At 39.7% G+C, this 20545-nt stretch overlaps 2 protein-coding genes across 4 annotated transcripts; both read left to right on the top strand.

The window, feature by feature from the left end:
• Positions 1-425: 425 nt before the first annotated feature.
• On the top strand, positions 426-4379 carry LOC133449362 (cyclin-K-like). Its single transcript, XM_061728508.1, has 6 exons — positions 426-668; positions 2390-2506; positions 2582-2700; positions 2810-2960; positions 3053-3174; positions 3253-4379. The coding sequence occupies exons 1-6, from the start codon at positions 437-439 to the stop codon at positions 4168-4170; spliced, it is 1659 nt and encodes a 552-aa protein (XP_061584492.1). The 5' UTR covers positions 426-436; the 3' UTR covers positions 4171-4379.
• Positions 4380-5095: 716 nt separating this feature from the next.
• tmcc1b (transmembrane and coiled-coil domain family 1b) lies at positions 5096-20244 on the top strand. Of its 3 annotated transcripts, none has more exons than XM_061727143.1 (8): positions 5096-5317; positions 8309-8478; positions 10275-10318; positions 11079-11849; positions 14601-15020; positions 17057-17535; positions 17634-17769; positions 18904-20244. In XM_061727143.1, the coding sequence occupies exons 4-8, from the start codon at positions 11253-11255 to the stop codon at positions 19216-19218; spliced, it is 1947 nt and encodes a 648-aa protein (XP_061583127.1). In that variant the 5' UTR covers positions 5096-5317; positions 8309-8478; positions 10275-10318; positions 11079-11252; the 3' UTR covers positions 19219-20244. The 3 variants fall into 3 exon arrangements, with proteins under 3 accessions (XP_061583127.1, XP_061583129.1, XP_061583128.1); XM_061727145.1 differs by having other exon boundaries at positions 11590-11849; XM_061727144.1 differs by lacking the exon at positions 5096-5317 and adding an exon at positions 5918-5936.
• Positions 20245-20545: the final 301 nt, after the last annotated feature.

Here is a 20545-nt window from a genome sequence, read left to right on the forward strand (position 1 = left end):
TTAAAGCTTACAGAAGGCTGCATTTAACTGCTGCTATGTCATTCCTGCAGTATTTCTGCAGGTTTTTTGGTCACTGCTATTATTTGTAATATATTATATTATTTGTAATCAGCACAAATTATCTGTCCCCATATGATAAAATCCACCATCCCCCCTGATTTTTTTTTTACAACTCGAGTACTGTCTATTTCCCTATAGTAAAAACATAAATTGTGTGTAAGGTACACAACTTGAACACATGCTCATCATACTGCATGCACATTATCACCTGTCTTTCACGCTGCAGGTGCTCGCCGTGACGTGGCGGACATTGATTGGCCAGATAGTCATCATTTTTCTGTATATGTAGGATGAGTCGCTCCTGCGGCGGTCTTGGCGGTACACTGAACTTTTGAAATAATAAATGCACACACCTGGCGCCGACTTAAGCGGTGTGATGTCTGGGAAAAAGCTTTTGATGCATATCGCGGTGAGTGCGACTCTGGCGGCCTTCAGACTCTGTGCTGGACACGCTGGAAGTGCAGGTGTTGATGAGGAAAGTGCAGTGCCAGGCTGCCATCACCTCAGAAGTCTGTCGTCTGGTGGAAAGCTTGAACCTGCGGCCCAAACAAGACCCGGGTCACTTGTCTTCAAGCATGACCAGCAGGGTGACTTAAACTCTACCTACGGTAAGTGAAAAGCCTGAATTATAGTTCCGCGTTAATCGACGCAGAGCCTACGCCGTAGGGTACGGCGTAGGTACGCGGCGACGCGCACTGTACGGTGTGCGTCGCCGCGTACCTTACGTCGTAGGCTCTGCGTTGATGAGATTGTCAATGGTCTGGGTTTTATTTTTCAAATGCCTTTTTTTGTATGTTTATAAAAATGAAATTACCAAGTTTCTAGGCTACTGAGCAGGGGCGCCTGCAGAACTGTTTCCTAGGTGGGGCCACATGGGGCCACTCCAATTCTTGGGGGGGGGGACACCAAAACTAAAATACATAATTACTGGACTTTATTTATTTATTTTGTCTGTTGCTCAGAAATACTTTTTTTTTTAACTTTCTAACTGGTCTATATCTTTTAATATATATAATATAGATCATATATATAAATATATCATATATATTTTATTAAAATATATATCTTTTTATTTATTTTTATATTTATTTTTTATTATTGGTCTCAGAAATACTTTCTTTTTACTTTCTAACTTGTCTGCATATATATTAATGGTTAAAGCCATGTTGGTAAAAACCTAAGGTATATATATATATATATATATATATATATATATATATATATATATATATATGCATGCGCATGCATTTTTAGTATATACCATAGATCATATATATATTTTAATATATCATATATTTTCTAATGCATATATTTTTTTATGTATGTATGTGTATATATATATGTATGTATGTATGTGTGTGTGTGTATGTGTATGTATGTATATATATATATATATATATATATATATATATATATATATATATATATATATATACATACATATATATACACACACATTTTATGAGCAGCAAAACCCCCCTATATATTTCTGATCTGAAATAAGCTTTCATGAAAGGTGGTCAAAGTGAAGCCAAGTATGTAAATGAGACCACTCTGATATGTTCAGAGGTGTGTTCTGAGTTTGACTTAAACTTCCCTTTTCAATACTGAAACATTTTCCTTAGTTTGTTTATTATTAAAAAAAAAAAAAAAAAAAAAAAAATATATATATATATATATATATATATATATATATATATATATATATTATAGATCCTTTCTCTTCCCAGACTCTCTTGCACACATTTTTGATTGTAGATACTGATACATGGGCTTATTGCAGTGACTTCAAGTTTATTTGTGCATCTCACTAATGTATTGCTGTATCAGTGCGTAATAATGATGCAGCGATTAGATCCGTGGACAATGAAACTTTACGGCTGTGACTTGAATTATTTTGCTTACTATGCCTCAACTTGGATAGATGTTGGCAAATGTTTTGTAATGGGTCCTTGGAGCGTGTTATTTGTCAAACACTGTTCAGGTATGGTTTTTCCATCTCAAAACGAGACTGCACTGTTTAAGGTCCTAATAGCACTTGTTGCTGTCATAGCACACAACAAGCTGAGCAGGTCATGTCTGATGGACCCCGGTTCTTTGAAACGGGATGACACTATACCATCTGAATCCAATGGCTGACTGTCACCTTTTTTTAAATTGACAACTCTTTTGCATTTCACAAAATTTTGCCATATACTTTTCTCAAGTTTACTTTTTCCTTTTGCAACTCATGCAGGACAAAAATGATATGGATGACTATAGTACGTGAATTTCTTTGCAAAATGTGGATTTCCATATTCAATAAATCACTCTTTGGAACTATTTTCAGTGAAGGATGTGCTCGCTGCAAAACTAAAGCACATGGATCCATCAGTGAAATGTGGCGATAACTCGATGACTTTGACAGTCAAACCAACTGGCGCTTCACATTTCCTTGTGGATAGTGGTGGGTTTCATTTCACTAGTCTGAAATGTTAGCATTCACTTACTGCAATGTTCAAATATGTTCTTTGTTAAACAGGTCAACAACCTCTCACTCCTCTGTCTCAGATGCCCTCCACATGTGGCTTCTCTATGAAGAGGTCACGCAGAGATGTGCAGTATTCTACATCCTATCAGGGCTGCCATGTTGACAAGAAGGTATGGTTCATCTCCAGTAAAAGTACCTTTTATTTTACTGTCACTAAAAGCATTCATTATCTTGATTGGCGCTTGAGATTTAGCCAAACCCTCTGTCTTCCCCTTTTAGGATGGTGATTACACCCTACCATTGCGTTTATGGGGGGCGCCAATGTCCATGTCATGTCCTGACATGTTGCCCATTCCCCATGTTTTCTGCTTCCCAACGGTGATGGTTGTGAAGATCGGTGGTGTCCCAGCAAAGGAACTCTCAGTAAAGAGTAAGTTCAGTTACACACACTTATTTTGATTTTTACCATTTTTGGTGGTGCCAAAAAATGGCTTCAGGCAACGCCCCCCTTACCTGTTGCAGTGTCTGGCACATGGCATCCCCTGTCATTGGCATATAGAAGTTGTGGACTCGTTTTTCAAGAGTTTCCCGGAGAACTGGCACTCATTGTGCCATACAGCAGAGGCTCTTGTATAGAGATTAAGGTACATGGGTTCCTCTTAATCAGTGATTTGTGGTTTTGTAAAGATGTTTTTGATTGACTTAGTTTTGTTTCCTTGCAGGATGAAGAATATACACTTTCTCTAAACTGGGCAGATTTTGAGCTCTTGGCAACATGTCCTCCAGTAGTGAACAGTGACGCTGCAACAGGAACCTATATATCTCCTGATAACGGAGATCAGGTCCCAGAGCATCCTCAGTACCCTCATTTTTCCGTGTTTCCACAGTACATGGAGCCTCTGCCAACACATAAACCAACCCTTTTGGTACCTCAACAGTTTTCTTTTGCAGCAGCAGACTCTACTGAAAACCAAGAATTGCCTAAACATCAGCACCCTGCCTACTCATTCAAGCCACAGTTGCCTCAAATTGTCTTGTTCCCCAGACCTGAACTGCCAATGGAACTTTCTAAAAAGGAAAATCCTGCTGATACACAGGTTCAGTTGCATGAGATTCCTAGTTTGCCACAAATTCCCATGATACCTGGAATTTTCCAAGGAACAACCCCATCTTCTCCTGCTCCTAGCAATGAGCCCTTTGTTACTACACCTGCACAGACTACAGAGGATAAAGGGAAGTCTCAAGTTACCCTTCTGCGTCGGTATCCTTTTCTGCCATTTATTGAGAACCCATCTACAGAGGACAAGACGGAGGCTATCCAGCATCTCAAACCAGAACACCTGCATCCCCAGACGTTCCAGATTCCTGTGTTGTATCCTCCTTTCAAAAGTCCATCTTCAGGACAAAGTACTCTTAGTCAAACATCTTCTGCTGCAACCACCTTGACAAGTCCAACCACCACTGAGGAGCCTCCTAATGAAAAGCCATTTTATCATCCACACGCTTTCATGCCAGTATATTTAATTCCTAACCAGGCTTCCGTGCCTTCATTTGATTCTCCAGCTACAAACTCTGGTCCATCCGAGCAGCAACATCAGTCGGTCTTCCATGCCATGCCACCGCTGTTCTTTCCTTCCTGATCAGAAGTAAACTTGTACAAAGCTTGCAAGAAGCAGGTGAAGTACAACTCACCCCATGAGAATTACAGGGTGTCATCGATGGGCTTTAGATTGCACAAAACTAGGGAAAAACAAACTAGGGGTCCAATACGTGCTGGATAAAATGGACTCAATGATGGCTGTAGTGCAAGTAATGGTGTCTTGTGAAATGATGTACAGAGGATTCAAACTGAATGTTGAAGTGAAATAAAGAGTTCAAATATCAACTGGTGCATGAAGTGTCTTTTTTTTTTTTTTTCCAAAATCTTTTTTTAATGCATTTCAAAGCTTTTCAACAGATGTTCATGTACAGACAGTGTTAAATGAAACATGAGGAAACATTTTCTCAAGTTTAACCTTGTACAAAACTTTAATCCAGTGCATGAAGTATTTTTACTTTTTTTTTTTTTTTTTTTTTTTTTTTTTATTTCTTTATTTTGTTTGTGTTTTTTTTTTTGCAGTTATGTGGCATTTTTAATGTTGGTTCATTGCCCATACTGTTGATATTCAAGGACAAAGCAACTAAATTTTATAAAGTGGATGTTTGTTTAGCTGAATTGAATTCAAACTTTATTCACACAGGTTGGCAGGTTGCCATCCCCTAGTGATATAACCATAGAAACATGTATATGTCTATGGATATAACCACCTGTATGGCAAGTAAATTAAAAATTTGTGTAATTGGTACCTTGTGTGGTGGCAACAATCCAGGAGGCTCGAACTGCATCTAAGGGGGGAAAAATAAAAAATAAAAAATTGTCTACATTTTGTGGGAGGGAAAACATGCATTTCATTAAACTCAGATTAAGGAAGGGGATCCCAGGGGTATTTTGGCATCTCTGGGCCGCCGTAGTTTCTTTTTTTTTCTTTTTTTAAACCTCCATATTCTCGGAGCCACACTGACCCAGCAGACGGTTTACAAGCTTGGGCAGATACAGTAGCAGTCTAGCAGCCCCGTGTTGCTTCCACTGGTGTAAACCTGCTCGCGGATTTAATGCCTCACCTGCGTGGATTATCTGGTCCGGTCGGTCTGCCGCTCTGACGCGGAACGCGTCATTTGACGTCACCGTGGGAGTGTCCACCATTGGAAGAAATGAACGGTCATCAACACAATCCTCTCAGCGCCCATGTAAGTTGGAACCGACAAAAAGGACACATTTTGTAGACCGGTTTATGAATGAAACGCTATTCTACGTGACTGTATGTGATCTGCAGCGGCGCCGAGGTCGAGCCGGCTTGTCGCGTCGCCGCCTCGCTGCTTTCAAGCCGGAATTATGGTTCGCGTTAAATCGACGGAGAGCCTACGCCGTAGGGTACGGCGGAAGGTACGCGGACCCTGCGTTGGTGTAACGCGGAACTATAAATCAGCCTCTTGCGGCGCGTCCTTCTCGCCTGTAGCTAACCGTGGCTGGAGCAGAGAGGGTTGATATTTATTTATTTTTTTTGGTTCCAGACAGCTCAGCCAACCTGACAAATTGACAGTTTAAGCGTGAATAATCGCCCGATTTACTACTGCCAGGTTGTGCGGGAAAAGGTATTTCACTGATTACGAAAAATGATTTATCTCGGGAGGATTCAACTTTTACGACAACACCCAGGCCTGAATCGTGTGTTATTTTTTTTTCTGGCAGCACCTAAATTAGTCTAAAGTGAACTGCATTTATGTCACGTTTGGGTGAAAAGAAATCACTTTTATGTATTTTTTTAAGTCAAGAACTGGACAGAGGATTGGACAAGCGAGTGCAAACGTAAGGACTAAATACGCCAGTGCAAGGTGTGATTAAAACAACCTGATGTGACAGATCTCAATGCCTCCGATCCAAACCAAATAAATGAAAACGATGTACTATTTTTACTAAGTTTATGTATTTTTTATTTTTTATTTTATTATTTATTATATAATTAATTAATATCAATTATTAATTAGAATATTATATTATTATTTATTTATTTATTATTATTTTATTATTTATTTTTTATTATTTATTTTATTTATTTATTTTATTTTTATTTTTTTTAAGTTTTCAGTGCAGTAATGCACCACGTTTGTGACTTAACAGCTTGATGTTTTATATGTCACGCCTTGATATAGTAGTTTGCACATGATGATGCTCAGACAAGGTGTGATCTCATTAAACTATGACAAACTGTGCCAACGGCTAGAGAGACTACATATGTTTCAGTTTGATTAAAAACAGAAGTCTGCAGCTCATGCAGCAACGCATTGTGCAAGACAGATTGCCATAAAGGCGTGCCACATTATTACACAATGACCTATGCATTGAAACCACGTATTGGTTTGAGCAGAAGCAAAACAACAGTTTTAGGTATTCACAGTTTTAGTGTGACGAGTAATTTAATGTAAAAAAAAAAGAAAAAAGTCAGGTGATTGTGTGTGTCTCCCCAGGCAGCTCAGGGCGCTCATCTATGTACAGTTAACACTTGTGTATTTAATGTTTTTCTTGATTTTACGTCCCCAGATTGTGAACATTTGAAGTGTGTATGTAGCTGTGTGTGGATAGTAAATAAGCAGCTGTTAAAACACGTCAAGTCCTGAACTGATTCAGTGACCCCGCCCAGCGCCGGTGTGCGCTGTAAAGGTTGATTTATGGTTCCGCGTTACACCGACGCAGAGCGTACGGCATGGGGGACGCGGCGACGCACACCGTACAGTGCGCGTCCCGCGTACCCTACGGCGTACCCTACGGCGTAAGCACTGCGTTTCAGGCTTAACCTGAAACAAGCGTCCCCCGGCGCACAGGCTAGCTCTGCTAGCTGCTAGTGGAGCAGATCAGCCCTCTAAAAGAGATCAACGGGATTCAAACTGTACTTGTTTTGCGGGCTAACACTTCTCTACAGCAAAAGGGCTTTTATATGAGGGTGTTTTTCAAAAGACCGGCCTGCCACCATCAGCTAGCGACATGCTAATTTCATCTCTAGCTTATCTCTGGTTCACCATTGGACTCAGACCTTTGGCTGTAAAATAACAAATAAATCTCCCCACAAGAACAAAGTCTGGTGTCGTTGAACACAATTTACTTGATCAAGCCTTTTAAGTTTCAGTTTACAACAAGTATGGTGCATGTAATGACACCAGACACACCTGTAAACTACCAAGCAGTCCAGTTTACCAAGGCATGAAAAGCAGTGCAGGTTGATAAAAGCACCAGTTTCACTTAGGAGTGTACTCATAAATACAGGACTGTCTGAGAAAATTAGAATATTGTGATTTTCTGTAATGCAATTACAAAAACAAAAATGTCATACATTCTGGATTCATTAGTAATCAACTGAAATATTGCAAGCCTTTTATTATTTTCATATTGCTGATCATGGCTTACAGTTTAAGAAAACTCAAATATCCTCTCTCAAAAAATTTGAATATTCTGGGAATCTTAATCTTAACTGTAAGCCATCATCAGCAATATTAAAATAATAAAAGGCTTGCAATATTTCAGTTGATTTGTAATGAATCCAGAATGTATGACATTTTTGTTTTTTTAATTGCATTACAGAAAATAAAGAACTTTATCACAATTCAAATTTTCTGAGACAGTCCTGTAAATATTGTTTTTGAATGGGTGGCGTCAATCTCATCCCACGGAGGGTAGTATATGAAGCTTTGGTTTTTATTGTTGATTTTTAAATGTTTAATTGCCACACAATTTCACCTCGGGTTTGCTTATGTAAAATAGTCGTTTATATCCAGTAGACACTTGGAAAGGGCTATTCTGGACTATTCATTAACATTACACACTTAATTAAGTTAAAAAGCCCTCTGAGGCATGTGCTGTACAAAATGAAACCAAATGAAATGGATTAATTCTTCAGTGTGAGGTTAGGGATGCCCTGAGAGGTTTCTGCTGTGTGGCTTCATTTATTTAACCCCCCCCCCCCTCCCAAACACAAATGGATGATACTTCTTATTTACATTACAAAGTTGATATAAGTAATTTACAAGTATTTAAAAATGTTAAGCCCCTATTCATTCCTCATGTTGGAAATACATTTGTCTGCATTGAGTGCATAAAGATTGCTAAGTACTGCATCTCCGTTATGTCATGTCAAATTTGCCTTTCCAATTATATCTCATCTGTTTTTTCTTGTGTTTGTTTTTCAGCATGTGATTTTTCTAAATTTCAATGGAAATAGCTGACTAAGGTCTGACAGCCACTGGATTTGGAGAAAAAAAATTACCCTGAGGAAGCTGGACATTTTCTTGGATGATTAAGCTCTTTTTCTGTGTTTTAAAGATCCATCACAGCCTCTTTCTAATGACCACAATTGAAGGTATGTTGATCTGCAATTGCACTTGTGGCTCATTTGAGAGTAATTTAATAGTAAACATTCTTTTGTGTCTTATTGCATAGAGTAACACATTTATACATGTTTTGACCTGCATGAATGGATTACATTTCAGTTGAATATTGTGTTCATTGTTCTGGTTAGTGTTATGTATAGCATGTTGTAGCAACAATGGCCTTTTCAAAAATACTTTCATCTCATCGAGACTATCTTCAGTTTTAATCGGTGAACAAAGTAATAATTTAAGCCATTTTCAGGAATAGCTCTTGGAATATGGTTTGCAGGGTTTACTGTATCTGCAGTAGATATGCATGTAGTCAATTATGTTTACAGTTAAGAGCTTACATGGGTCTGTTTATTCTGAGTGATGAAGACTTCAGTATCAGTAGTGAGTGAACCTGAACACTACTGACAAATGAAACAGCTTTTAATCATGTGGTACAACAAAAATGCTTAAGTATACACATTGAACTGTTTTCTACAACACTTATACGACTGCATGTTTACTACTCCTACAAAACACCAATGGGGCACTTTGGTGGCTTCTTAGTTAGATTGCCTCATAAAGTCATGAAGTCAAAGTTAAAGAAATACATGGCTCAGCAGAGTTATGACTGATTCAGCCTGGCAACGGTGCTAAAAAGAAACCTGGGGTTATTCTTATCATCTTTGATTAATGTTGAGTAATAAGCAGTTCTAACTTTGCAAGGAGCTCTTTTCAAATTGAGTAAGTGTCTTCCAGCTTAGTGGAACGTCATGACCTTTCCATCTTTCTTAAAGTCATTTTCTGAACTTCTTTAAGGTACGCAGCTCTGAAATAACCCACAGACTGGTTACCTTCTTTTCAGACGGGCTGTACTGTAAAGTGTTGTACAAATTAAACTGTCCAGAAGACAGTCAACCTGTGGTGGAGAGTAGATTTAACTAGCTGACTTTCATTTTATTAGCACATGACAAGGAAGAAACAACATAACTGTTCCTTTAGTGACAGCACCCTCTATTTCTTCTATTTCACTATAGTAGGTACCCATCAGGGCACCTACTATAGTGAAATGTCCCCTGAAATATTAGTCTTAGAGAAAAGTATGCCTTAATGTTAATAAATGCGTTTTAATGTTATAATACCGGTATATTAATAAGTAACTGTTTTTTCCCAATCAAATGTGACTCGAGCATGCGGATCCACAAGACCAGTTGTGTTTGAATGCTTAATTTGATGGCAATTATCTGTTTTCATAGTGTGAATCTTTTGTAAAAGCATACATGTAGAAAGGAATCTTGTCATTTTGGTTTGACCTTCAGGGACAGGGGTATTCATAATGAATAATTAAAAGCTGATATTTTGGAGATGGTGTGCACATGTGAAGAAGTCAATCCCAGGATAATTTCCTAACCCTCCCCCTTCTGTGTTTGCTTCAGATGAGTGACAGCTTTTTAGAGCTGCTGTAAGCTGCTGTTTTCATGTTTGGGCCATGAGTGTAGAGTTGATGTCATATCATGTGTTCTGTTGTTTACAGTTGTTCTAATCTAACAAAGCTTATCAAGCATAAACTGTATAAAAACTGCATAAACTTACGCGTGATAAAGTTGCCTCTTAACATTGTAACCAGATGTCTAGAGGTCAGCACATGGGAATCTTTCAACTGACTTGTGCTCTCTTGCATATTTGTTGTTACCAGTCTAATACACAGGGTTTCTGTCTTCTTTGTTTTTCCTCCATATGCTCTACTTTCTGTTGCATGAAGAACACTCATTTATTTTTATTTTTGCATGTCATTTAGCCTGTCCTGAGTAGTGAGTCAGAAGAGGAGTGGCTGGCCTGATGGTAAGCTCTGTCACACACTCTTACGTCCTTTCCTGTTTATCTTCTCATTGTGTTGTTAAATGTGGATGTACAAAAACAAATTGTTTTAAGTGTAAAAAGACACCTAAGAGCCAAACACTTGGATTTAAATTGTAATAGGCCCTGGCATATCAAGCTGTTTCGCGTTGCTAGAAACCCTCATAGGTAGGCTGCTGTAGATGTTGGAACACCTTATTCATTTAGCTTTTCGTTTACTATTACTTAGCATTTATTTAAATTTCTTCCACTTTGTAGTTTCTTTGCCAGTATCATCCAAGCACTTCATTAAAATTTAGTTTTGATTTCTTCTGTGGACATTTTCTGAAATGTAACTATTTAATTCACATTCTTGGGCTGGAATGTACAGAAATAAATGATGGAAATGAATCCGACAACGTAAACATGAGATACTCAAACATTTCAGAAACTGCTCACAAATCCTTGTTTATTTTATTGAGTCTTGTATTTTTGTATTCATGGTTTGACACTGTCAGACATTTCACTTGGTGATGGAGGTCAGTGCCTACTTGTTTTAGCTTTAAAAATGTATTTTCTTTTAAACCTTGAATACATTTTTTGAACAAAATTGAAAAGCACCAATCTTGAATTGACATACCAAAAGTGATCATGTCTGTGTCAACCCAGTTTATGTACCTCGGTGTCTGTCATTGTGCTTCTGCTTATTATGTTATTCGCTCACTGCTGCATGCCATAATGCATTTCATTTTCCTTTTTGTGGTAGACAAGCATGACATTGAGCCAAGCCACAGATGCATGCCCACTCAAAAGGCCCTACTGAGCGCCATCCCCTCTGCTTCCCGGCTCTCACCCAGCCTCTCAGAGGGGGGTGCCAGCGGGGCGTAGCTAGTCTCCTGCACCCCCAAGTAGAACCACGCTGTGAAACTGGAGGTCTCTGATGGATCAGGGTAGTAGTGAGCAGAGTCCAGAGGAGCCGGATGCAGGAGGCCGAGCGGAGCCAGAGCTCGGCAGGAGGGCATCAGAGTCCGAGCACGGCTTGTCCAAAATCACCCATAATGCCCTGGATAATATGGGAGCGTTTGGCCATGGCCTGAAGCAGCTCTTCCAGCCGCAGCGCAGACGCTCCTCAGTTTCCCCACATGACCCGGCCTCATCCTGCACAGTCGCCCCTCCCTCCGAACCCGCTGATGTAGGGCCAGAAGTAGGGGACACCCCTGCCTCCTCGGCCGTCCCTTTGGATTCTGACAACCCTGCCACTTCCGCCCCTCCCGCAGCTCTGAGCCGTGTTCTGCAGCAGATCAGAGGTCCACCGATGATGAAGCGGGGCACCAGCCTGCAAAGCCGCCGCAGCAAGACAGGAGGCACTGGGGATCCTCCACCTAAAGGTAGCCCACAGATCCATAGGCGTAGTACTCATGAGGCGCTGCTGCAGGCTGGACGCCCGCGATCCTCCTCGACCACGGATACACCCACCAGCCCAGCCCTGGTGGATATGCTGACATCTGGTTACCACTCCACTGAAGAGCCTGATAAGGTGAGTCTCTCCATGTGATGAGTACAACTTGTAGCAAAGCAACAAAGGACAACACTTAGGCTTGTTGTTTTGCCAAATTGCAAATTCAGCATCACTTTTCAAGATGTACATTTTCCTTACTTTTAAACATGCAAAGAAATGGGCCTAAAACTTTTCCAACTGTTACACCACTAACATATTTTACTGTTTACTATGTAGGAACTCCAGTTCCAAAATGTAATATCCACTGTACTGCCAAAAGAAATCCCTTATCAATCCTATCAACATTGAGTATGTGCACATGGGCAAAAATTATTTTCTGTCCTAGAAAATACACAGTGCAACTTGTGTAAGAGAATGTGACACTGTTTCGATGAATTAAATCAAATTAAATCCTAAAATGTTCTGTTCCTAGTAGAGATGGCCTAAAGAGGGAACATTCAGATTCAGTTGGTTTGATGGTGTTTGCTGTTAAGACGTGTGTTGTATTTGTTAAGCCCTTGATTAAAAAATAAAGTGTTAGGGTGGTAGAAACCTAGAGACTGACTCAAATACTAATGTGTGTGCAAAAATATGAAAACCAAGTGAACTGGGAAATCATGTTAAAATTCTCTCAATGGTTTAGATTTTGCATGGATGCATCACTGAATGGAGAGATGAGCTGTCAGTGCTGGAAGGTCAGAGATTGCCTTTGACTTGGTTGGCTGTATGTGCTTTAAGCCTTTCTAAATTTAGCGTTTGCCCTCTCTCAGGGAACTTAAGGTCAAAGAAGGCTTGGAGGGGTAAACACACTCCAACTTCTGTGATGTTTGCTTGACATTGAATGTTAAAAGGAATTAAACTGCATTCACTGACTGAATCTTTCTTTGATTAATTTTTTTTCTCTTTCTTGGGCTGGTTCAAATTTTCTTTCTAGGAACTATGACGATATGCAGAAAATGTGTTGGCTCTTTGTGAATAGAATGAATTGTGTGTTCAAAATGACACATTGGCTTGCAGGTCTCTCTCCAAAACAGTATTACATTGTGCGCAAATATTTTAAAAATATTTTAAAAAGTGCTTCAGGTTTCTTAATTTGAGTTTGAGATTTGAGATTTTGTTAATACATGGCTGAAACAAAACAAAGAATACATTTCACTTAAGCCAGTTTAACATACAGGATGAAACAGTCCCTGTATTTGTGTCACAGCTGGCTGCTCTGCTGGATTGTTGTTGCTCGTCCAGCTTTGATGATTACTTATTTTGGTTAGATTTAGGATGTAGCTTGTTAATACAGTCGAAAGGGACAACTGTTTTTAACAATGTTTCACTGAGAAATTATTGATCTAGGAAGGTGCAGGTGCAGTGCATTTCATGGCTTGAAGAAAAAATGCAATCATACTGGTTTTATTACTAGTTTAAAATCCAGCCTCTGTAGTAGCCCGAGGATTTACTCGTGCACATGAAACGGGTAACATGCACTTTTGTCATTCTCAACTATACATATTGTTTGTGAGTTTCAGACGCATTGGTGCAGGCAATGTCTCTGAGGGAAAGCATTGATTATTTCAAAAGAACAACATTCAGAGCACATTGTCTGGAACTCCAGGAGCTAAAGTGGCATACCTTCAGACTAAAGCTGTGATCTATTGAAAACAATCTAATGCAGTGTAGAAAAAAAAGAGAAAAGAACAAAGCATTCAAACTGATGATCTGCTAGAAAGAGGAAATGTCTTTCTTCAACCTCCAAGGTTGGAGACCAACTATCTTGGTTGGTCTCCTCATTTCTCAAACACAGATATGTGTTGTTTAACACTATCATATCAGCTTTAAACATAAAACGATGTAACGAGGCAATGTTAATGTTTCCACCAATGAACCATCAGCTCACTGGATGAAATGGGTGAATCAAAAACCTATAATCTCTTTTCTGGTTACTTTGTCTTTCTACTTCTGTGCTGTTGTGGGATTGTGGCAGATTACCTTTTTTCACTCTTTTCTTTGGAGGGTTCCTTACTGAGCAAAACAGTATGATGAGGAAATATTAGTACCGGTACCTTCAATGCCTTGTTGCTTTTTTTTTCTTTAGTGCTAGTGGTGCAGACATGTGACTTTTCTACCATCTTTTTTGTCTTTTCTTTTCATCATTTTTTCCAAAAAGGTAAAGTGCTTTAGAAAAGACTGCAAGAGTCCTTTTTTTTTGGTCTCAAGAAAGTCTTTGTGCTGCTGTGAATATGCAGTGACAGAACATTATCATTACACTGGTGATTTTATAATTGATCAATCAGGAAAACTGCCGTCTGCTTGCACCTACCATTACTGCCAGTCATTTCCAGAACATGCAGCCAAAATTTTGCAGAATTTGGAAACATTTTGCTCAGAGACCCACTTTAAAATTAAGTGCTTTCCCTTTCAAATCATAAATCTGCTTTTATGGCTCATTACTTTTCATTACTTTACAGGTGAAACCACACAGTTTAATGTTAAAGCTCCTTATCACATTGTTTCCAATGGGGTATTAGTAAAGTATTATTGCCCTGTGGAAAGCATAACAAGTTTACATACACACTGCTTTGCTACCTTTATTTGTTCTGTTTTTTTTCCCAGAGGAAAATGTTGTTTAACTCTTTTTAACAATGGAGTTAATATATTCATAATAACACCAGTTTGTACAAAAATGTATGAATAATGCTCTTTCAATGATTCACTAATGTCTTTGATTTTATCTGAATGTGCTGATAAATTTGAATGATTTAAAGGTTTATTTCGTTTTTACTTCTGTTTTTTATACAGTTGGATCGGTATGATGGATTGTGCCCAGCTGTGTCACCCAATGCCCTCCCATACGGTGCAGAAGGGTACGACGTCGTTGACAGTACTCCGGACCCCCAGCGTACGAAGCAAGCTATTGCGCAGCTACAACAGAAGATCCTCAAGCTCACCGAACAAATCAAGATCGAACAAACTGCACGTGACGACAACGTGGCCGAATACCTGAAACTTGCCAATAATGCAGACAAACAGCAGAGTGCACGCATCAAACAGGTGTTTGAGAAGAAGAACCAAAAGTCGGCACAGACTATTCAGCACCTGCAGAGGAAGCTTGAGCACTACCACCGGAAGCTTCGAGAGGTGGAGCACAACGGCATCCCTCGCCAGCCCAAAGATGTTTTCCGAGACATGCATCAAGGACTGAAAGATGTTGGAGCCAAGGTTTGTGTTTCATACTGCCCTTCAGTGTTGGACTGCTAAAGGTTATTCAGCAATATTTAAGAGGATTCAAGAAATTACATTTCCACAATAAACTAATATGTTTGACCTGTATAAGCTTGATTTTATAGTTTGAGGCTCCTGACAAAAGACACCATTTTTACCCGAATTTAAATGATTAAAGGGTCCTTTATTAGGTTCTGACTTCCACATGGGACAAATACAGCACGAGGGACTAAATGCGTACCATTTCAGTCTGGTGCTCCTTATTGAAAACAGTGATAGTAATGATTCAACTAAACTATACATGTAAAAGTCATGATAGATGTGAAAATAAGAAAAAAAATAAATAAACAAAAGGTCTATTTAATTTCCATTCAGAACTTTTTCCATGAAAATATCAGGCATCCACAAATTGAAAACAAGAGTCACCAGAATACTGACGTACAGTACAAGCTCTCAAAACAGATCAAGCCCTGGCTGGGTTGACTGGATTATTGAGGTGGATGGTAAACTGTGCTCATGCTTTTCTGGGTAATTATTGTAGCTTTCAACAACCAATTAAAGAATCCCTTCAGTTTTTTTTATAAAACTCACCACAGCACATCAGATAGTCCTCAGTTTAACCTCAATTCTCCAACTCTAGGCCTTGTACCAAGACATGTATTACCTTCTACATTAGGAGCATCCTCCTCCAGAGTGATGCAGAAAAACTAATTTATGCGTCTGTACCTTCCAGACTAGATTACTGTAATGTGTTATTAGCAGGATGTCCAAGTAATTTGCTGAATAGGCTCCAGCTGATCCACAGTGCAGCAGCATGAGTGCTGACAGGAATCAGCAGGAGAGACCACGTCTCTCCAGTGTTAGCCTCACCGCATTGGCTCCCCGTACAATTCTGAATCCAATTAAAAATGTTATTACTTGCGTATGAAGCCCAAAAATGCCTAGCTCTGCGATATTTGCACGATCTGATAGCGCTTTATGTTCCTAATAGAGCTCTCCGTTCTCAGAGTGCAGGTTAACTCGTAGTTCCTAGAGTATCCAAATGTAGATTTGGAGGACGGGCGTTCTGCTATCAGGAACCATCACTATGGAACCAACTTCTAACTTGGGTTATGGAGGCTGACACCACCTCCACCTTTAAAGCCAAACTTAAAATGTTTCTGTTTAGTAAAGCCTATAGTTAGTGTAAACTTTAGTGTGTTAGGGCCAGTAGTCATAGCTGCAGCTGCAGGACAAGACTCAGCTGGTTTTAAGCATAGCTTCGTTGTAGATGCTATAAGCCTACGCTGCAGGGGGACACCAGCATGATCCACTGAGCGGTGCCCCTCATACCTCCTTCTCTCCTCTTCTTCTCTTTCATTTCGTCCCACAGTTATCAATTAGAAGTATCTCATCACCATAATTGTTCTCCATTGTTTTGTAGTTTGTTCTGCTGTTTTGCCCCCTCTTCTTCTCGTCTGTGCATGTTTGCAGGCCAGAGCCTGAGAAGCTGCATGCTGCCCTGCAGTCTCACCCTCTGATCCTCCCACTGCTTGCTTCCACCCTTTCTGTATAGATGTCTGTTGGATACCCAGTAACATCCTGGCCTGCACTCTGACCACCTCAGTGTCTGGTGTCTAATAAATAGTCATCCCTGTAGTAGACCAACTGACCATTGTGTCTGTGTTTCTCCTCTCTGTTCTTCATTATTTCTGTCTGATCTCCCTTTTCCTGCTCTGTCCAGCTGGCCTTCGGCAGGAAGTTCCCCCTTTATGTTCCAAGTCCTGCTTAAGGTTTCTTCCCTCCTAAAGGGGAGTTTTTCCCTTGCCACAGTTTGGCTTAAGACTTTTCTCCCACTAGGGGAGTTTTTACCTGCCATTGTTTATGTAGTAATTGCTCGGGGGTCATTTTCTGGGACTCTGGAAAGCACCTAGAGACAACTTTGTTGTAATAGATGCTACATAAATAAAGTTGAATTGAATTAACCTTTCAGTTTTTTATGTAGGAATAACAACTGCATTCATGCTGGGTACTGGGTATCTTGCTTGTTGCAGGTAACAGGAGGCTTGTCAAGTTTCTCCCAAGCCACTCATTCCGCAGCTGGGGCTGTGGTGTCCAAGCCAAGAGAAATAGCTTCCCTCTTTCGCAACAAGTTCGGCAGTGCTGATAACATCGCAGCCTTGAAAGACTCTTTGGATGAAACGCAGGGAGATGAGGGTGTCGGAGGATCGCGGACTCTTGGGACGGGACACTTACAATCCAGCCCCAAGTATGGCAGCGACGATGACTGTTCAAGTGCTACATCAGGTTCTGCGGGAGCTAACAGCACCCCTGGAGCCCCCGGAGGGCCCCCTAGCTCCAGGGGCAATACTCTTGATCATGCCCAAGCCTCGGGCTTTGATGCCATACTCCATGAGATCCAAGAGCTCCGGGAGAATCAAAGTCGATTGGAGGAGTCGTTTGAAAATTTAAAAGCCCACTATCAGCGGGACTACACCATGATAATGGAAGCCCTACAGGAGGAGCGATTCAGGTTGAGGCAGCAGATGCGCTGTATTTTTTTATTTCAGGTTTGTGCGAGTAGAAGTATGTCATCTTTTTTTTTTTTTCTGTCTTATGAATGTTTTGCAGGTGTGAACGTTTAGAGGAACAACTCAATGACTTAACAGAACTGCACCAGAATGAAATTCTGAACCTGAAACAGGAACTTGCCAGCATGGAGGAGAAGATCGCCTACCAGTCTTATGAAAGAGCAAGAGACATACAGGTACGTTTCATCTAGGGGTGTAACAATATATCGTGCCACGAAATTTTGCGATACAAAAACGTCACAATACGTGTCGTGGAGGTGACAAACTGTATCGCGATATTGGGTTATTATTAATATTAATCTATTGTGTTGACTAGTAACGCACATCCGACCACGCGTGCCGACCACGCCTCGACCCGCGGACCAAAATCTTACTCCGCTCAGAAGAGACTAGTACCGTTTTGCGGTCCAGATCACAGGACTCTTGGGGGGGTTTTGAGCTCTGAACTTTTAAGGCTGGTGTAGAGTTAAGCCTTACCTTATTAAATTTAACCTTTTTCGGGTCGTGAGTAGGATAAACACGGGGACAACGTCTTCTGAGTTTGAGTATACTTTAATGTCTGCTCAACAGTGTAGGATTTTAGAACATCAACAGCACCTAGTGCTATATCACTCCGCCCATTCTAAAACATACTAAGCACTACAGATAAACTGACTAGTGTAATTATAGTCCCTGATTTACATCAGAATATAAAGAATATATTTATAAAATAATGAACCCTGAATTACCAAAATAACCTTCTTAACAAAAATAAATCTCCTCTTACACTTATAAGGTGAGCATGAATCTTTTTTTTTTTTTTAAATATTGATAATGATGTAAAATTGTATGTATTTATTTACTTTTATTTATTTATTTAATTTTAGTTGTTAGATTTCTGGAAAAGAAAAAAGTCAAATCATACATGAGAGAAACTATTCAGTTTGTGGCAAAATATTTGTACTTGTATGAAACTGAAGATGCATAATGCAAACCTGACATTTACTTTTAGTTCAGTTTGTGGAAAATGGTTGGCCTGGCTTTCTCTTTAAAACTTAAACAGTTATAAAGCATTACAAACTGTAATGCACAGCATTGTTTTGTATTTTGTGTCTTTCAAATAAAAGACAATTTTTTCCAGTCATATGTTCCTCATTCAAGGTTGTTAAAAAAATACTGCTATAATATCGTATCGTTATCGTGACCTCAATATCGTGTATCGTATCGTGAGATTAGTGTATCGTTACACCCCTAGTTTCATCTGAAATCATGCAACGTTTCTGCTTAGCTGTCAGAGGTTCTCACCTGGTGATTTTGCCTTCAACCCGCAGGAGGCGCTGGAAGCTTGTCAGACACGCATCTCCAAGATGGAGCTGCAGCAGCAGCAGCAGCAGGTGGTGCAGCTGGAGGGGCTGGAGAACGCCACGGCACGGACTCTGCTCGGAAAACTGATTAATGTGTTGCTAGCTGTAATGGCTGTCCTTTTGGTGTTTGTGTCCACGGTGGCTAACTGTGTTGTCCCCTTGATGAAGACACGCAGCCGCACACTTTCCACACTCCTCCTCGTAATCCTGCTGGCGTTCCTCTGGAGGCACTGGGACGCCATTTCAGAGTATCTGCATCGCTTTCTTCTGCACCCCAGATGACCGACTTTGAGAAGCATATTTAAATGAAGAAGAGACATCTATAGGAGGACAATGCACTCGTACAAGGGGCTGAGCCTTAATAGTCCTTTTTTCTTCTGCTTTTTCTCAAAACACCCAGGAGTGTGTGCAAGATATGTCACTTCACCACTTTCTGAAACGTGTTTTGAGAACAAAAGTGGAGGAATTCAAAACGCTTGATGTTTGACATGGACTTTCCATCTTCGATGCAATGGTGGCACAAGCACATACTGTTAAGAGTGGATGAAGTGTAAATGAAGGAGGGGCTGAGAGAGCTGCACAATTAATTTCTCTCTTCTGAGTGAATTTGTTTACATGTGGGAAATTTTGCATTGATTCTTCACAGAAGAAATTCAGTTTTATTACTTTTAAGCTCATTCAAGTGGTATTGTTTTTAAGTCACTATTTTTAATACAGCTGATTGATGCATTTCTATTCTCTTGTCAACTGCAATGAGCTGACGGTGTTCTGCACATTAGTTGTTCACATTGCTTATTTTGTGAACTTTCTCTCTTTTGGGTCTGCTTATTCTGGTTTTTAAGTATTTTGCCTTCCTCCTTTTACTATCAAATTTCAGCTTGTGTGACTGAATAATCTTGTTCCTGCTCACTACACACTGAAGATCGCGGTGCCTGCACATCAGCTACATTGCTCTAGGCTTAGACTCCTCACTGGGTGAAATAGTTGTGGGGTTATTAATGTTTTTTTTTTCTTCTGTTGGGTGTGGGGAGTCAATAACACTGGTTCTGCCAGTCAGGGTACTGCTATCAAAGTCTTTGTTAGGCGTTGCAACCCTGCCAACTTGGATGCTACTTCTCTGGTGGCTTTTTCACTGCAGAACAACTATCTATGAATTTAATTAACATACTTGAAGAGCTGCTAAAGTGCTCAAAGACTGTGCTTCCGTACTGTTTCTATTAGTGACAATGAAAAAGTAAGACTTTTTAGTTCATTTTTTTTCTATTTTAAAGATAAATAAATTTGCTGTTTTAAAAGGTGAAGTTGAAAGTCTTGACTTGGATTGTTTGTCTACAACGTGAGAAGTAATTTTTTTGGGGCTACGTAGCAATAGTGATGTGATATTCATTAAGTTTTTTTTTGTGAAACAGAATTCAAAAAGGATTATTTAAAAAAAAAAAAAGAAGCTTTATTGCATGTTTCTTAAAACTGCAGTAAGTTATGTGCTTTTATTCCATTTAGCCAACATGAGACATTTGTTCTCCCTACAAATGTCTGGGTGTGCATCTTATGTCTTGTTTACTGAATCATTTTGTAGACTTTTTAAAGACATTTTAATAAGATAAGACTT

Source organism: Cololabis saira, chromosome 8, assembly GCF_033807715.1.
Source record: "Cololabis saira isolate AMF1-May2022 chromosome 8, fColSai1.1, whole genome shotgun sequence".
In the NCBI taxonomy this organism is placed as follows: domain Eukaryota; kingdom Metazoa; phylum Chordata; class Actinopteri; order Beloniformes; family Belonidae; genus Cololabis; species Cololabis saira.

Excerpts from the sequence above, each read along its gene's own strand:
- tmcc1b (XM_061727143.1), top strand. The coding sequence starts at position 11,253 with ATGGATCAGGGTAGTAGTGAGCAGAGTCCAGAGGAGCCGGATGCAGGA. Across the intron at positions 15,021-17,056 it reads TGAAAGATGTTGGAGCCAAG|GTAACAGGAGGCTTGTCAAG; the intron begins GTTTGTGTTTCA and ends TGCTTGTTGCAG. Across the intron at positions 17,770-18,903 it reads AAAGAGCAAGAGACATACAG|GAGGCGCTGGAAGCTTGTCA; the intron begins GTACGTTTCATC and ends TTCAACCCGCAG.
- LOC133449362 (XM_061728508.1), top strand. The coding sequence starts at position 437 with ATGTCTGGGAAAAAGCTTTTGATGCATATCGCGGTGAGTGCGACTCTG. Across the intron at positions 2,961-3,052 it reads AAAGGAACTCTCAGTAAAGA|TGTCTGGCACATGGCATCCC; the intron begins GTAAGTTCAGTT and ends TACCTGTTGCAG. Across the intron at positions 3,175-3,252 it reads GCTCTTGTATAGAGATTAAG|GATGAAGAATATACACTTTC; the intron begins GTACATGGGTTC and ends GTTTCCTTGCAG.